The 14751-nt window shown below is 42.7% G+C and overlaps 1 protein-coding gene across 2 annotated transcripts in view; it reads right to left on the bottom strand.

The window, feature by feature from the left end:
* Positions 1 to 2042: 2042 nt before the first annotated feature.
* USF3 (upstream transcription factor family member 3) overlaps positions 2043 to 14751 on the bottom strand; it is a 47914-nt gene continuing 35205 nt past the window's right edge. For both annotated transcript variants that reach the window (XM_067738873.1, XM_067738872.1), the window contains exon 7: positions 2043 to 14274. In XM_067738873.1, coding sequence (XP_067594974.1) covers positions 7844 to 14274 — 6431 coding nt within the window. In that variant the 3' untranslated portion in view covers positions 2043 to 7843. The remainder of the gene's footprint in view (positions 14275 to 14751) is intronic.

Raw genomic sequence — 14751 nt, 5'->3', positions numbered from 1 at the left:
GGAATCACACTTTTCCTCTGTTAGAGAGTTGAGCTGGGTGAGAACGGGGATGCAGCTGTAGTTAGAGGCAGTTCGCTTCTGGTTTTCAGTGTCTTGAAGGTGAGACTGCTTCATCTAGCAGGAATTTGTCTCCTAAGCTTCATAAAACTGTGGGAGCTTTCACTCTGCCTTTTCAACCCATACTCATCCAATGTCCCCAGGGGATAAATAGAAAGGCCAGAGATCTCACCTCACCTAGGGAGGCCTTTTCTCTCTGTTTTGTTCAGATCTATTTATATAGTCAGAGGAATTTTGTCCTCTTATTTTGATGGGTTTTAGTATCGTTTTAAACATAATTTTCTAATTTATTCTTTGTTCTAGTGGTGCAGTGGGATCGATAACATGCCACTAGCTATTACATTCTATCCAAAAGTGAAAATTCCCTGGATAGCTTTTTAAAGAGATATAAGTTACTAAAATCACTTTCCCTCAAACATCTAACTAAACTGGAAAGCTAACAAAACGTTAAATATATGGCTGTTATAATTTGCACATTCATTTTAGGGATATTGAATCTATGCACAGTGGTTGCACTATTATAGGTTGTATGCACTTTACAGCATATTAGGGTTCCTTGTATAACCAAAATATATGATACACCTATTATCATATGAGAGGCAGTGGGCAATAGCAGAAAGAACACTAAACCCTTGATAGAATACTGAGCTTTAACCTGAACTCGCAAAAAGCTAGACCAGGAAAATATAGTGAGCACTAATTTCCTGGAGAACATGTGAAATAAACGCTCTCTAAAGTCCTCATTTTACCTGTTTTAATATTAGGACATGTTTTACTCATTCATAAGACAAAAATGTCAGGTGTAAGTGAGATGAACACCTGAGCATCTGCTCTCAGATTCAATAGAAACTACCAATGTTTTGGGGGTTTTTTTGTATAAATTTATTTATTTATTTTTGGCTGCATTGGGTCTTCGTTGCTGTGTGCGGGCTTTCTCTAGTTGCAGCGAGCAGGGGCTACTCTTCGTTGCGGTGCACGGGCTTCTCATTATAATGGCGTCTCTTGTTGCGGAGCACGGACTCTAGGCGCGCGGTCTTCAGTAGTTGCAGCACATGGGCTCGGTAGTTGTGGCTCGCAGGCTCTAGAGCGCGGGCTCAGTAGTTGTGGTGCACGGGCTTAGTTGCTCCGCGGCATGTGGGATCTTCCCTGACCAGGGCTTGAACCTGTGTCCCTTGCATTGGCAGGCGGATTCTTAACCACTGTGCCACCAGGGAAGTCCCCTACCAGTGTTTTTGAAGTACCTCTCTTGATACCTTCTCCCTCCCTCCTTTCCTAAGAAGTATCCATTATCCTGAATTTTGGGTTTCTCATTTCCTCAATTTATAATTTTTGTAGTTTGTTTTTTGGCCACACCATGTGGCTTGTGGAATCTTAGTTCTCTGACCAGGGATCAAACCTAGGCCCTCAGCAGTGAAAGTGCAGAGTCCTAACCACTGGACTGCCGGGGAATTTCCCCTCAATTTGTAATTTTTCCCACATCTGTAGGCTATCCCCAAAGAATAAATTGTTTGATTTAAAGGTATTTAAACTTTACATAGCTTTATACTGCACAAGATCCTCGGCAACCTATCTTTTCCCCTCAAAATTCATGCTTGTGAGATGTGACAAGTTGATGTGGGTAGTTGTAATGAAAGACCTAATTCTTGTCCCAAAGTTTTGTGCTTCAGTTTCTGCCACTACAAATACACAAGGAGAGTTTAAATTGAATCATCTATCAATTCTCTCCAGATCTGAAATTCTACTTTTTACAATAAATATAGAGGTGTACAGTTTACTCCAAAAATATAGCACTGATCATAATTATGATTTATCTGAGGTTGACTTGTTGATCAGAAACACAACCCCATGGGAAATGTGTCATGGTATCATTTTCAGACATTTTGGCAAAATTTAAAGATTACCTGAACATGAATCTTCAGTATGTAAGACAAATCATTTTAATACCAGGTTTGAAGCGGCATGGGCAATGATGAGAAAAGGCAGAATTCACAATGCAAAAATGCAAAGTTTATTTTCTTAAATAAAATACTATATTCATATCTATACAAATAATTATTACAACCATTAAAATGTTACATTTACCAATAAAAATTTCAAAACTTTAAACAAGAGCATGGTTCAGAATATTCACACCCTAATACAATGCATTTGTAAAAAGATGTCAAAATAAACAGGACCTATTCTTATTTACAACTGTAGGACAATCCTGACCATATTATACATATCTGCTCTGGATTCTATTACAAAACAAATTAGTTCCCATTAGAATTATAAACCAGGTAATTTACAGTAATAGGACACAGTGCACAGCAGATATTGCTGGCGTGAGAATAGTTACAAATATTACATACACTACTGAAAGCACTACAGTTAGATTTTTTTCTGGTGACTGCCCTACAGTAAGCTTCTCACCCAGTGTATCTATAAATAATTTGTGAAGGTAACTATGTTCTCAGATTTTTCCACCCACTTTTACTGAAATGAATATATATGTGTGTGTGTGTGTGTGTGTGTGTGTGTGTGTATATATATATATATATATATATATATATATATATATATATAATCTCCTGTTGAAAGTGGAAGCAAATCTTTTCTTCACAGTAACACAACTGCAGCATTTTAAGCAACACTGTCTGGTCCCTTTCTTCTTGGAAGATCAACAGTTCAACTCCCCCTAAAAGTTACCAATATACTCATGTCCAGTGCCTCACAGATGAAAAACGGTTTTAAGACTTAGGGGATGGAGGAACAGAGGTCCAGAAAAGTGAAGAGGGGACTGACATGGAGTAAACTTTAAGTTCCTATGACATAGTATGGTGTACAGCTGTACACAACTGAGGGGAAAAAAATAATCATCTTTTCAAAAAAGTGTTAACAAATGAAGAGTTGTCTTCTATGTCTCATGAGATCCCTAGTGACAGGTTATGTGGTCATTCAAAATAACACCAATTTGGATACTATCCCCAATATTTTCAACCCAGGTTGGCTCATGTTTATGAAGCATCTGAACACAGGCATGTGCCAGAAAATGATTACAGTTGACAGGGTTTGTGCAAATCTAGAAAGAAGAATGTTGAATGGCCACCACATACAAGCTCTGAGTTTAAAAGGAGTCTTGCATCTAACTACTAAGTGTTTTACAAGATCGGCTTTAAAGATGGCTCAGAGAATGATAAGGCAACAGTGAGAAACATCAGCTGTACTTGTCGTCTAGGTGTTTGATTACACAGCATGGACCATCCCAGCCGGTCCTTTGCTGTAACAGAGGAGTGAGTGAGCAGTATGTTCCAATGGCTGGTCCTAGGACCAGAGGCACAGTTGCAGGTAAAGTGCAGTCTCAGGGTAGTGGCATGGGGGCACAACTAGAAGCTCTGTGTCCAAGAAGTTCCTCAACACTTCTTCCCAGAACACCTGGATGGCCTCAATCTGAACCTTATGTCCCCCACAGACTCTAGTAGAAACACTCTTAGGTTCACACAGGAAGTGTAGAATGCAGGGAGGATATTGTTAAGTAAAAAAAGGACCCTTTTCTGTTGAACTCTGGAGGAAGGAGAAATGGTATCCTTCAGCCAAAAAGGTATCGGAGAAGAAACTAATTTCTGGCCGTTAATTTGCATAAAGGTATCATAAAATCATCATTTATTATTGCCCTCTGGAAGTACACAGCCATAGGTCGTTATCTCTGGGCAAAGGCAGATTTAGAGAGACAACAGAATTAGAACAACGACTTCCAGGTTCCGAAGGATATCAACCCAAAGCCGTCTGATTTTGGTACCACATTTGCCCTTTCTTTACTCCTCCATGGGGAGAAACAAAAAAACCTCTCCCAAACAAGGGACAGAACTATATGGCACATTAAACATTTTCAGTCGGTCGTGAACTACTTTTGTTTTGAGAAATTCTTGTTGCCCCTTAATAGAATAGGAGATATAATGGTTTCCAAAGGCAGGCATTTGGGAATCACTGATTTGGAAGTATGAGTCCCTATCACACGCCGATCCAATAGACACTGGACTCTAAATGTTTCAAGGCAGAGGAGTAATCATCCTTCTGAGGAAATGACCAGATTCCCTGCCACCTGTTTGACATGGAGCAGACGGAAGAAAATAAGAGCCTAAGTACTCATGTATCAAAGGAAGGATAAAGCTAAGAAGATGCATATTAGTGAGTCTTTACCCTTCCTCAAATTTTAAAAACTTCACTCCCATTAAAATGTATTTCTACATCTTTTTGGGGTATAAATCTTAGCCTCTCCATGAAATGGCCAATGTTAGAAGGCAAGAGCAAGGCAAATGAATTATCTTTAAAATGTTTAAATAATTTTGTATATTAAGAAGCCTGATTTTTAAAAGTTGATCCTCATTGCAGTTCACCCTGATATGTGACTGAAAATCACTGAAAAAGAACATTCCTTCCTCGTCCTTCTCTCCCCAAAGTTCTGATACATTACATTTTATAAAGCATGATCACTCTGGAATTTGCATTCCTTACTTAGAAAAAGGGTGCCACCTCTGGTACACCCCAAAGGTCTTAAAATAAAAATAAACTTCCTGGAGCAGTATAAAACACCCCGAAACAATCTGTATGTACCAAAAAAAAAAAGAAATGACATCAAAGTTGATTTCTTTTATCCATGATTGACACATTAGAAGTTTTTACATGATGAGAAATCTGAAAATTTTCACCTCATCAGAAGTTGCTGTGTAAAATGTCTAGAGGAATCAACCACTTTCTGAAACTGATTCTATGTGATCAATAACACAAGAGAGAGAAACAATTTAATCAATGACTCTCACTTATGACTCCTACCTGTTAGTGTATTTCTAGAAATTACAAATTTATCTGTGGAAATGGATTTACATTCTATAGACATATATTAGCAAGCCATGAATAACATTAAATTTACTATAACAAAAATTGACTATGTTTTCTGCCATTCCTTTGCCAAAATTATATCCAGAGCTCGTTAGATATTAAATAATAAATTTCCTCCCCCAGATCATGTAGCTCTAATTATCAAATACTTAATACTGCTGGTAAATCTCATATACTCGGGCTTCCCCGGTGGCGCAGGGGTTGAGAGTTCGCCTGCTGATGCAGGGGACACGGGTTCGTACCCCGGTCTGGGAGGATCCCACGTGCCCCGGAGCGGCTAGGCCCGTGAGCCATGGCCGCTGGGCCTGCGCGTCCGGAGCCTGTGCTCCGCAATGGGAGAGGTCACAACAGTGAGAGGACCACGTACTGAAAAAAAAAAAAAAAAAAAAAAAACCTCATGTACTCGTGCTTATAAATCAAGTAAGATTACTGTGCTCTGAACACTTTCAGAATTGAGTTTGTGTATAAAATGATCTCTTACATACATACATACATGTCTGTAAGATAATTAGAGCTATATGTAAGCAGGAGCCAAATTATTTGCAGATGCTCATATCTTTCCTCCAATGGTCAAATAAGCCTTACTTAGGGGGTAGAGACTCTTTCGGGATCAAAGTGTTATATTCCTGGAATGAAAGCTCTGAGGAATGTAAATGCTACCTCTGAACAGAGCTGAGCAGAAAAATACAATCGAGGCAACAGAGAAATATCTGCAAGTACCAGGCTTGGGGCCTTTCCACTGAATGTTCAAATCGAGCTTCTTCTTAGCCTGTTACCTTAGTTCCAATTCTAACAGTCCCCAGTTCTTCAGAACTCAACAGCCACTGTGTGTGTGTTGGCGGGTACAGGAGGAGGAGGGGGAGACAGAGAGAGAAAGACAAGGTAAGAAAGAGAGAGGGAGGAAGGGAGGGAGGGAGAATGAATAGCTGAACACATTGAAACCAGTCCTTGCAATTAGCAGACTGGACCTTGCAAGAACAAAGAAAAACTTGAATGTTAAAGCTTAAAACTCAGTTAGTTTTTTTTTTTTCCTTTTTTTTTTTTTGCGGTACGCGGGCCTCTCACTGTTGTGGCCTCTCCCGTTGTTGAGCACAGGTTCCGGACGCACAGGATCAGCGGCCACAGCTCACGGGCCCAGCCGCTCCGCGGAACGTGGGATCCTCCCGGACCAGGGCACGAACCCGCGTCCCCTGCATCGGCAGGCGGGACCCTCAACCACTGCGCCGCCAGGGAAGCCCCAGTTAGTTTTTTTTTTAAGTTATAGGCACAGATGACCCTTTTGCTGAGTCTTTAATAGAGGTATTCACTGGAGTTAACTGCTCTAACCAAGCCTTAGGAGGTTTTTTTTTAAGGAAAAAAACACAAAATTCTGGTCCGTGGGTTCACTTTGCTAACAGAGTAGACAGAACAGTTTATATCTCCCACTCCATCCCATTTTTGGCAGACTATAACAACAACGAAAATTAATGGGCTTGAGAATGTGAGTACATATGTTTTCTTAATTAAATTTTCAAAATTCAATTCATGAATTTTGAATATATTTTTAAAATTCATTATTAACTTCAGTGGGGCTTTTAAAAAACGCTACATCAAGTTCTTCTACACTTCAGCAGGTCTCAGGTCCCACTTCCTCATTTTCAGATGGCAGGCCTATTTTTAAAGAGCCAGTTTATACTTTAAAATCTATGTCCGAGTACACACACGCTCACACACGTGGACATATGCAAAGACAAGGTTTTGAAGCACCATTTCACATCTACCATCAGGAAAAATAATGAACCAATTCACCTTCTCATTGTAATTCTACTATGAAGGGTAATAATGCAATATACAATGCCATATTTTAAATATAAATATCAGTAATGAAAATACTGACAGAGCTTAAGACTCTGTTCAGAAATATTTTAAAAGTAAGGCTCAAATAACTGTGTAGATTCCAAACACGCTATTTACTGATCAGTCCCTAGTGATTAAACAAATATAAAAGAACTTATTTCAAGATCAAATAAATAGAAGAGAATTCTACAACGAAACTCAATGGATCAAACAATCTTTAACTGAACACATGCAAAACTCCACAATACAACTGCTTTTATCCTTATGGCCTGATGCAAAATGCAAGTACAAAATGGAGAACATCTATGCACTCTGCTTTTTAGCTTTCCGCTTTTAAGGCTACTTGTTTAAGGAAGACCTTTGCTTTTACCGGATCTTGGCACATTAAAGGATAACATGGCTCCCTAATTTGGAGAACAAGACACGACATTCAGATAATTTATGAATTGTTATAATTAAGAAAGAAGCCTCTACCTAAACCAAACCTTGGGAACACAGGTTGATTAAACAACTCATTTATTTGCTAACTGCTTGACTTGAATCATGGACATTCATTCTACATTAATTCAACACCTGCCATGGGTAAGAAACTGTTCTAGATGCTGACACTGGCCCGTACTTGGTTATGAGCCATTGTGTTACATCGAACTGTCTGTATTTTTGGAAAGCAACTCAATCAGCTCAACTATTTTACAAATTATCAACAATCAAGTTTAAAATTTAGGTTCCTTCCTACCACCCAGGACACACCAAGATGATCTCCCTCAACTTCCAGCCGATTAATATCTAGGGAATGTCAGATTACAGATCAAACTTGAAAATGTAAATCTGCTTGGAAAATTTAAAAAGTACACCATGCAGTTAAAAATGAAAGATAATTTGTTTTCGACGACCCAGTATTTGCCTCATCTCTGACACGGCTTCCCTACATTCAGAAGATAACTGACAATTGATTATACAAACACAAGGAGATACACTCACACACTCTCTCTCTTCCTGTGCACACGTGTAAATACACACACAAATACATTTGTAATCTCACCCATTACATTTATGTACAGTCAGTCAGTATTTAAACAGCTGAACTGCAATCATGACCTAAAATATGGCTTATGTTGTGGGCAGGTCTGTTTGAGGACTGCTTGGAAGAGTCCGAGGCAGAGGAGTTTGCTATCGTAAGCAAAGGTGACATTGCTGAGCCGTCAGGGAGAGCTGTAGCTATTTCTGGAAACAAAGATGTCATATTAAAATTGGATAAGTGAGAGTTGGTCATGTGCATTGGGGGCATGTCAGGGAGAAGAGGAAAACTTGGTTGAGCAAAACCAACAGGTCTGGGAGGAGATAAAATTGATCCAAATCGGTTATTCAAACTTCCACTGTTTACCTTCTCTGTGCTAGGATTCGAGAACATTTGATTAGAAAAATAGGGGATTGAAATATCATTGGACAGTGTAGGATGAGCAGGAGAGTACGGGGGATAGAAGGAGGGGAGAGTATTTTGGGGATCTACAGGGATGAGGGCTGGAGTTCGAGTGGCACTAGGCTGAGTAACCTGTGGAATGAAAGAAGTATTCGCATTTATTGGTGGATTCATGCCACCCTCAGGAATAAACGGAAAACCAAAATTTTGTGATAGTGTATGCTGGTCAGGCGCTGAATTATCATTAGGTACTTGTGGGCCATCGGGCATGAAACGAACAATACTTCCTCTCTTTTCTGTAGCGGGTTGTTGGCGTCCGAGAATCATACTGCCACTAGTAGACAGAGGAAGATGGGGAAGACTTGGATCAAAGACATTACTGTGTCTTTGGTTTCCAGAGCGATTCCTTTCAGGTTGACGAATTTTGGAACCGCTGCTGTCTTGCAAGGGATGCCTTGATCGCTGGGGAACTGAAGAACTAGTTTGACGTACAGGAGGCCCTTGGTCAGCATTTCCGTGAGACACAGACGGATGCAGCAAACCTGGCCTTGCAACCCCATGCATGTTGGTTGTGACTGGAGGGTTCATGTGGCCCTTGGTCCCGTGACTGTCAGTAATCCTCATGGGATTGGACTTCTGTACAGAAACGTTGGGACTTGTGTTTCGACCTTGAATATCTCCTGAGGAAGAAGAACTCGAAAACGGAATATTCAAAGTGCTGTTCCTGGTGTTAATTGCACCCAGGGACATGTCACAACTCTCCCTATTCTGACTCTCACTCTCTCTTCTAATATGGACACTTTCATGAGTTGGGGGACAATTATATTCGATTGCAGAGGAGGGACCACACTGTGTATTCCTCTGATGCTCTGGCAGTGATCTCTGGCTCCCAATGACCTGATCACCCAGGTGAGGGGCAAGTAAACTCTGCATGAAACTTTGGTGACATGTATTTTCACTGTCCCTTGGTGGGACAGCATTTCCTGTTGGGATGCTCTGAACTGGTGGGTAAGGTAATCTCTTTTGGCGGTCAATTGGTGGTGGACCAGGGTTTTGACTAATTCGAAAAGCCTGGGTCTGCATACTCCTCAAGGATGACACAGGGTTACCTATTTCATTATTTCTTGAAGACTGTACTTCAAAATTACTCTGGGGCTGCTGACTGGCTCCGCTTGGCTTAAATGTCTGACAGTCAGAAAGGCGGATATCTGAGGTAACAGTATGGTCCACACGACCCTGCATATTATGAATGGCCAAACTCTTATTTCTGGGAACATCAAGGTAGTTTCTCATTTCAAGCTGATCTGAAATTCTGGAACCCTGAATCGATATACCCATTCTCTGCTCTGAGTTGGAAGATGTCTTTCCAATGAGTGCCTCCGCAGAGTAACTTGAAACTCTATTTCTCTCTGGCCTGTGTGGAGTACAAGTCATGTCTGAAGGTCTCGTCACAATACTCGGTTGGGACACCATTTGCTGCTCTATGCCTCTTGATGTCAGAAGCCTCTGCATTGGATTATGCCCAGATACGTGTTCAGAAGAAAGCCCCGCACCTTGCTGCCGGCTTCCCACCTCCTGCTGGTGCATGATGTCTTGACTGAGATGGTTATGGTGACTGCGGCTTGTGGAAGGATTTTCACGACTCTTCTCTGGCTGGGAGCTTCCAAAGTGTTGCTGCATCTGTTGCTGCATCTGCTGATGGTGGGGGTGTGGCTGACCGCTCTTGGGTCGGGATTGGTCAGTTCCATGGTGCTTGGGTTGTAGAGGAAGCTGAGAGGCCTGAGTGCCCTGGACAAGAGTCCTCTTTTTCTGCATCTGGACTTCCTGTTGCAGGGTTCTCTGTTGGTGGACGTGGGGCTGAGAGTGGACAGAGCTCTCCGCGTGAGGTGCGTGATGCTGCAGCTGGTATAAGTGATGCCTCTCTCTTAACTGCCCCGCCTGCTGCTGCTGCTGCTTCAAGTAGAGATGGTTACTATGCAGGTGAGGCGCCCCCTGAGCTGGCACATGCTGCTGCAGGGCCTGCAGATGTTGGCTGGCCTGCGTTTGCTGCTGCTCAGCCACGGAAGGCTGCGAATTGCACTGAACCTCAGTTTGCCTCAACGCAGGGGCCACAAAGTTGTTACCAGGTGGGAATAACCGCGTAAGGCCGTCTCCATGTGCTGGGTTGCTAATAGGCACAACTGAGTTTGACGAGTTGGGAGGGATCTGACTAACCATCATTTGAGTTTGATCGGAAATGCTGTCTGGAGTTCGGCTCATCAGGGACAGACCTTCAAGCCGGAGGGGAGCCGGCTGACAATGCTTTTGACGTTTAGCTGAAGACAGTAAAAGGTCATCTTGGACAGCACGCTTAGCAGAGTTTTTACGGCTTTCGTGACTTGGCTTTAAGAGTGGCTCCTGAATCTGTGGATTTGGTATGGTACCGGCCATGGTACTGAGCTGTTCTTGGGAGTATTCGGTCATCAGAGATGGGCCAGGAGGCTGACTGCCATAGGAGCTGGATGAAACCGTCAGATTAACCGTGGCAGGAACAGCTGTTGGCTCTGAAGTCTGGGCTAAACCAGCGCAGCTGACCAGAGGATGGCTGATGCTGCTCTGATGGATAAGATTATTCACACTTAAACTGGTGATGCTTGGCGGCTGAGAAGTCGAAACCTGTAAAGAGGCATTTGATGTTTTCATCCCTATAGAACAACTTGGTTTTTCAAGGGGCCGACCCACAGTTGCTTCAATTGACTCCTGAGAATTAAATTCATTTGGTGTCGCTTCTGCCTGTCCTGGGCCATTCTCTTTAGATATCTGGGTTTTGAAAGGCTGGTCTCTCTCTAAAGAGGATGCTTCGGAAGGCTTTGAAGGAACTTCCCTCATATCAGCCTGGGCGCCAGCTCTTCCCTTCTCAAGGTTCTCCTGGTCAAAAATAGCTCTTGCTGCAAGAGCAACTATATCAGTTTGCTCTACAAAGGTACAGCTGTCACACGTATTAGTCGTTGCACTGCTGGTGACATCCTCTCTAGTTGTTTCAGGAAGCATGGATGCAACTGAGAAACTACGACTACTGCCAGAGCTGGTTGACATGGGGGAGTCAGCCTGCCTACTGGTGAGCAAAGAACCATTAATAACCTCCTGATCAGAGATGCAGGAATGATGCTGTCCTGGATCTCTGTCATCACTGCTCATCAGTAATAGCTCCTGTTTGGGATGTAAATCAACACTTGAATGGACTATTTTAGAATTTTCTGAAGAAAAGTCAGGATGGTCCACCTGGACTGAAAGAGGTGATTTCTGAGGGTCTTTTTCTTTAGCAAGACCAGAGAGCAGTGCAGTTAAACCCTGCCCCTTTAAGAGACCTGTGGTTTGCACTGTAGCTGATGAACCTTGCTCAGCCCTGCAAGGTTCAGCAATGACTTCTACCTCAGAAACACAGTCAGTACTTGCAGTGCTCGTGGCAGACGACAAATCAGAAACCTGAGAAACCAAAACGTGGGGATCGTTTGCAGACGAAATCAACACGTTGGCTGAAGTGCAGGATTTGGCAGCAGCTGGCAATGCCAAACTAGCTGCTGGCTTATCCTGAGATGTCTCTCGTTGCAAAACGGGGAGAGAATCTTTGGATTTTGCTGGGGCCATTGTAAAATGTTCACTTGTTACGGATTCTTGGGAGGATGAGCTAGACTCTTCTGCTGACTTAGATTTGGGTATGGACTCAGGTATCACTGATTCAGAATTCAGAACATCCAAAGAATGTGAGCCAGAAACACTTACACTATTTACCTGGGACATAGTGACCGATGGTAACACACCAGGGAGGCTGTCCAGGAGTCCATCATTACACGATGGCTCTGTGGAGCCTTCGGTGCTGGGGCAGTCTAACTTACCCACATCTCTGGCTGGATTCAGGGTGCAGGCTGACTTATTAGTGGCTATGTGTTTCTTGACACTCGGCTTCTTATTCAGCCTTTTGGGCTTCAGGTTAGGCAAACAAGCTACAGTGTTCATTGAGGGAGTGGTCACTAGATTATACGTACTGGGTAGTGTGGCTGAATTCTCCGTTGTCATGGGAGATGCTACAGCTGTCGTTAATGCAACACAGTTAGCTGGGGTGGTTTGACTATTTGCAGCAGTTTGAGGATTGGCAGGCTGGCTAACAGACAGTTGTACACAGCTTTGCCCAGCCATCTGCGATATGCTTTGATTGAGGCTGGCCAAAGCGCCAAATGTATTCAGGGCAACATTGGTATTTGGATCTTCGCTGGTGGTGGGTTGAATAATTTGCATAGGGGTTTGACTTGTAGTTCCTGATGAAGACATCACAGGCTGCAAAGCAAAGAGCTGTCCATTTAAAGAAATCGTTTGAGGCTGTTGTTGGTTTGACATGGTTACAGAAAAAGTCTGTGTTGAATTAGATGCTGATAAAGATGAAGGTCTTGGTAATATGTGGACAAGGTGCTTTCCTCCAAAACTCTGTGGGGTCGAAACATTTTGCACTGAATTGTTAGACCCTATGATAGCACTGGCTCCATTGACAGGGAGTCGAACAGAACCAGGAGGTGGAGCGGAGAGGAGTGGCAAAGGGTTCTGATTAGTTGCCTGTATGATTACTATCTGTTGACCTACTGTTTGGTTGGGAACCTCTGCCCTCATCATTGCTGGGCACGGGGTGGTGCTGGGTGGCTGAAGAATGATAACGTTTTGATTAGCAGGAGCTGCGTTAACAGCCGACCCAACTGGCTGAGCCATCTGAATCACTTGCATTGCTGAATTCAATGGAAGGATACTTTTTGGAGGCTGAGATTTAACTTGTGGCTGGGCAATCAGTGACTGCATAGGTAAAGATGGACAAGAAGGCAAGGTTACAACTACTTGCTCAACTGGCTGCCCATCTGCTGGAAAGGAATTATTCAAGTTGACGCCTGTAGCCACACATCTACTGTGGTTGGCCGTGGTGGGGCTAGTACCAGACTCATTTAATACCGGAGTCACAGCAGAAGATGGTGTCTGGCTTAAGGGCTGAATAGTGTTTCCCGCCAGTTGCAAAGTAGTCCACGTCGTCTGCGTGTTTCCAGCTGAGGAAATTCGGGTAAGGCTATTAATGTTTTTCAAATCTGAAGCACTAACAGCTGAAGAAGGCAAAGAACAAGAAAGAGTCCAACCACTGTCCACAGGGTTTGCAGAAAGGGTGCTCACAGGGGTGGTGGTCTCCCCTCCTCCAGGGGCAGACGGGGCCACCACCGCAGTAACACTTGTCAAGTCTGCACCCTTGCTGATGCTCGCTGGACAAGAATCACCTGCAGATCTTGGAGGCTGGGAGCAGACTGTCGTGGTAACGGAAACAACAGAGGTGGTTTGAAAGTCACTTCTGCACTCCTGTACGCCCAGGCAGGACTTGCTTCCTTGGTGTCCTTTAGTGGCAGTTGCTGAGCAGCTGGGGGAGATGCTTGTGGCACAAGGGACTGTTTTCTTCAATAATTTGGGGCTCTCTTGCCCATTCTTATTTTCAGAAGAATTTTGATCCTTTAGACATGTGTGCAATGAATGATGCTGGGGTGGTACAGGCCCGACAGGGACAGTCATCAGTGAGCCACTGCTGGCACCAAGCATACTTGACTCGCTTTCGGAGGTGGAAACCTCAAGAATATTTTGAGCAGAAATGGTAGCAGGAAGACAAAGAGGAACAGGCTGGTTGGCAGCCAATGCAGAAACCGTGGTCTGATGCCATGGCTTGTTTTCAGAAGGGTAAACTCCAGAAATAGACACAGAAGTCACAAGATTGCAAGTCCTCTGTACTGGTACCACATTGGCAGTTTGCTTCTGTAAATTATGCCCAACGTTAAAGGTTATCCCCTGAACAGCTGTTCCCTGGCTATTTCCACCAGGCTGACTCCCGCTGGAATAAACAATGATATTCTTTTGAACCTGGTCACTGGGAATAACAACAGAGACCTTTGAGTTTTTAAGATTTCCTTTCCAGTGGATTGTGGGGTCGTCATATAAACATATGTCATTTGCTTTCAGTAATTCAATATATCGGCCATTTTCTTTTTGAATTTCTTCCAGTTGTTTACGTAGCTTTTTAATTTCTTCAGCTACAATATCAAAAACAAAAATGAAAAAATTACCTCTAAGTGTCAATATTTATAATAATTTAAGAAACAGCTGTATACTAAACTACTGAATACTAATTTTAGCATTCTAAATACCTCAATTGAGAATCTTCAGCTCTTTTCTAATATAAGTTCTTTCTTCTTTTTAGAATGGTGTCTCAAATTTCTATCCTAATCCTTTGAAAAGTATGTATCTTTAAAGGTCAACAATTCAAAGGTCAGAAATTACTCATAATGTAGAAATCTCAAAATTCCAAAATTCAAAATAGGGCAGCAAGGAAAGACATACTGATGTCATGGTAACATGCTAGGAAAATAACACTGAATATCAATATAATAGCATTTAAATGTTGCAATAACTAACATTACTTTATGGTGGTAACAGAGAGTTTTTTTGGCCCCTCTGCATGACTTTCAGGATCTCAGTTCCCCAACAAGGGACTTAACCTGGGACCACGG

Source organism: Pseudorca crassidens, chromosome 5, assembly GCF_039906515.1.
Source record: "Pseudorca crassidens isolate mPseCra1 chromosome 5, mPseCra1.hap1, whole genome shotgun sequence".
NCBI lineage: Eukaryota > Metazoa > Chordata > Mammalia > Artiodactyla > Delphinidae > Pseudorca > Pseudorca crassidens.
Note: the sequence above shows the minus strand (reverse complement) of the source record. Positions and strands in the feature narration are given on the sequence as shown.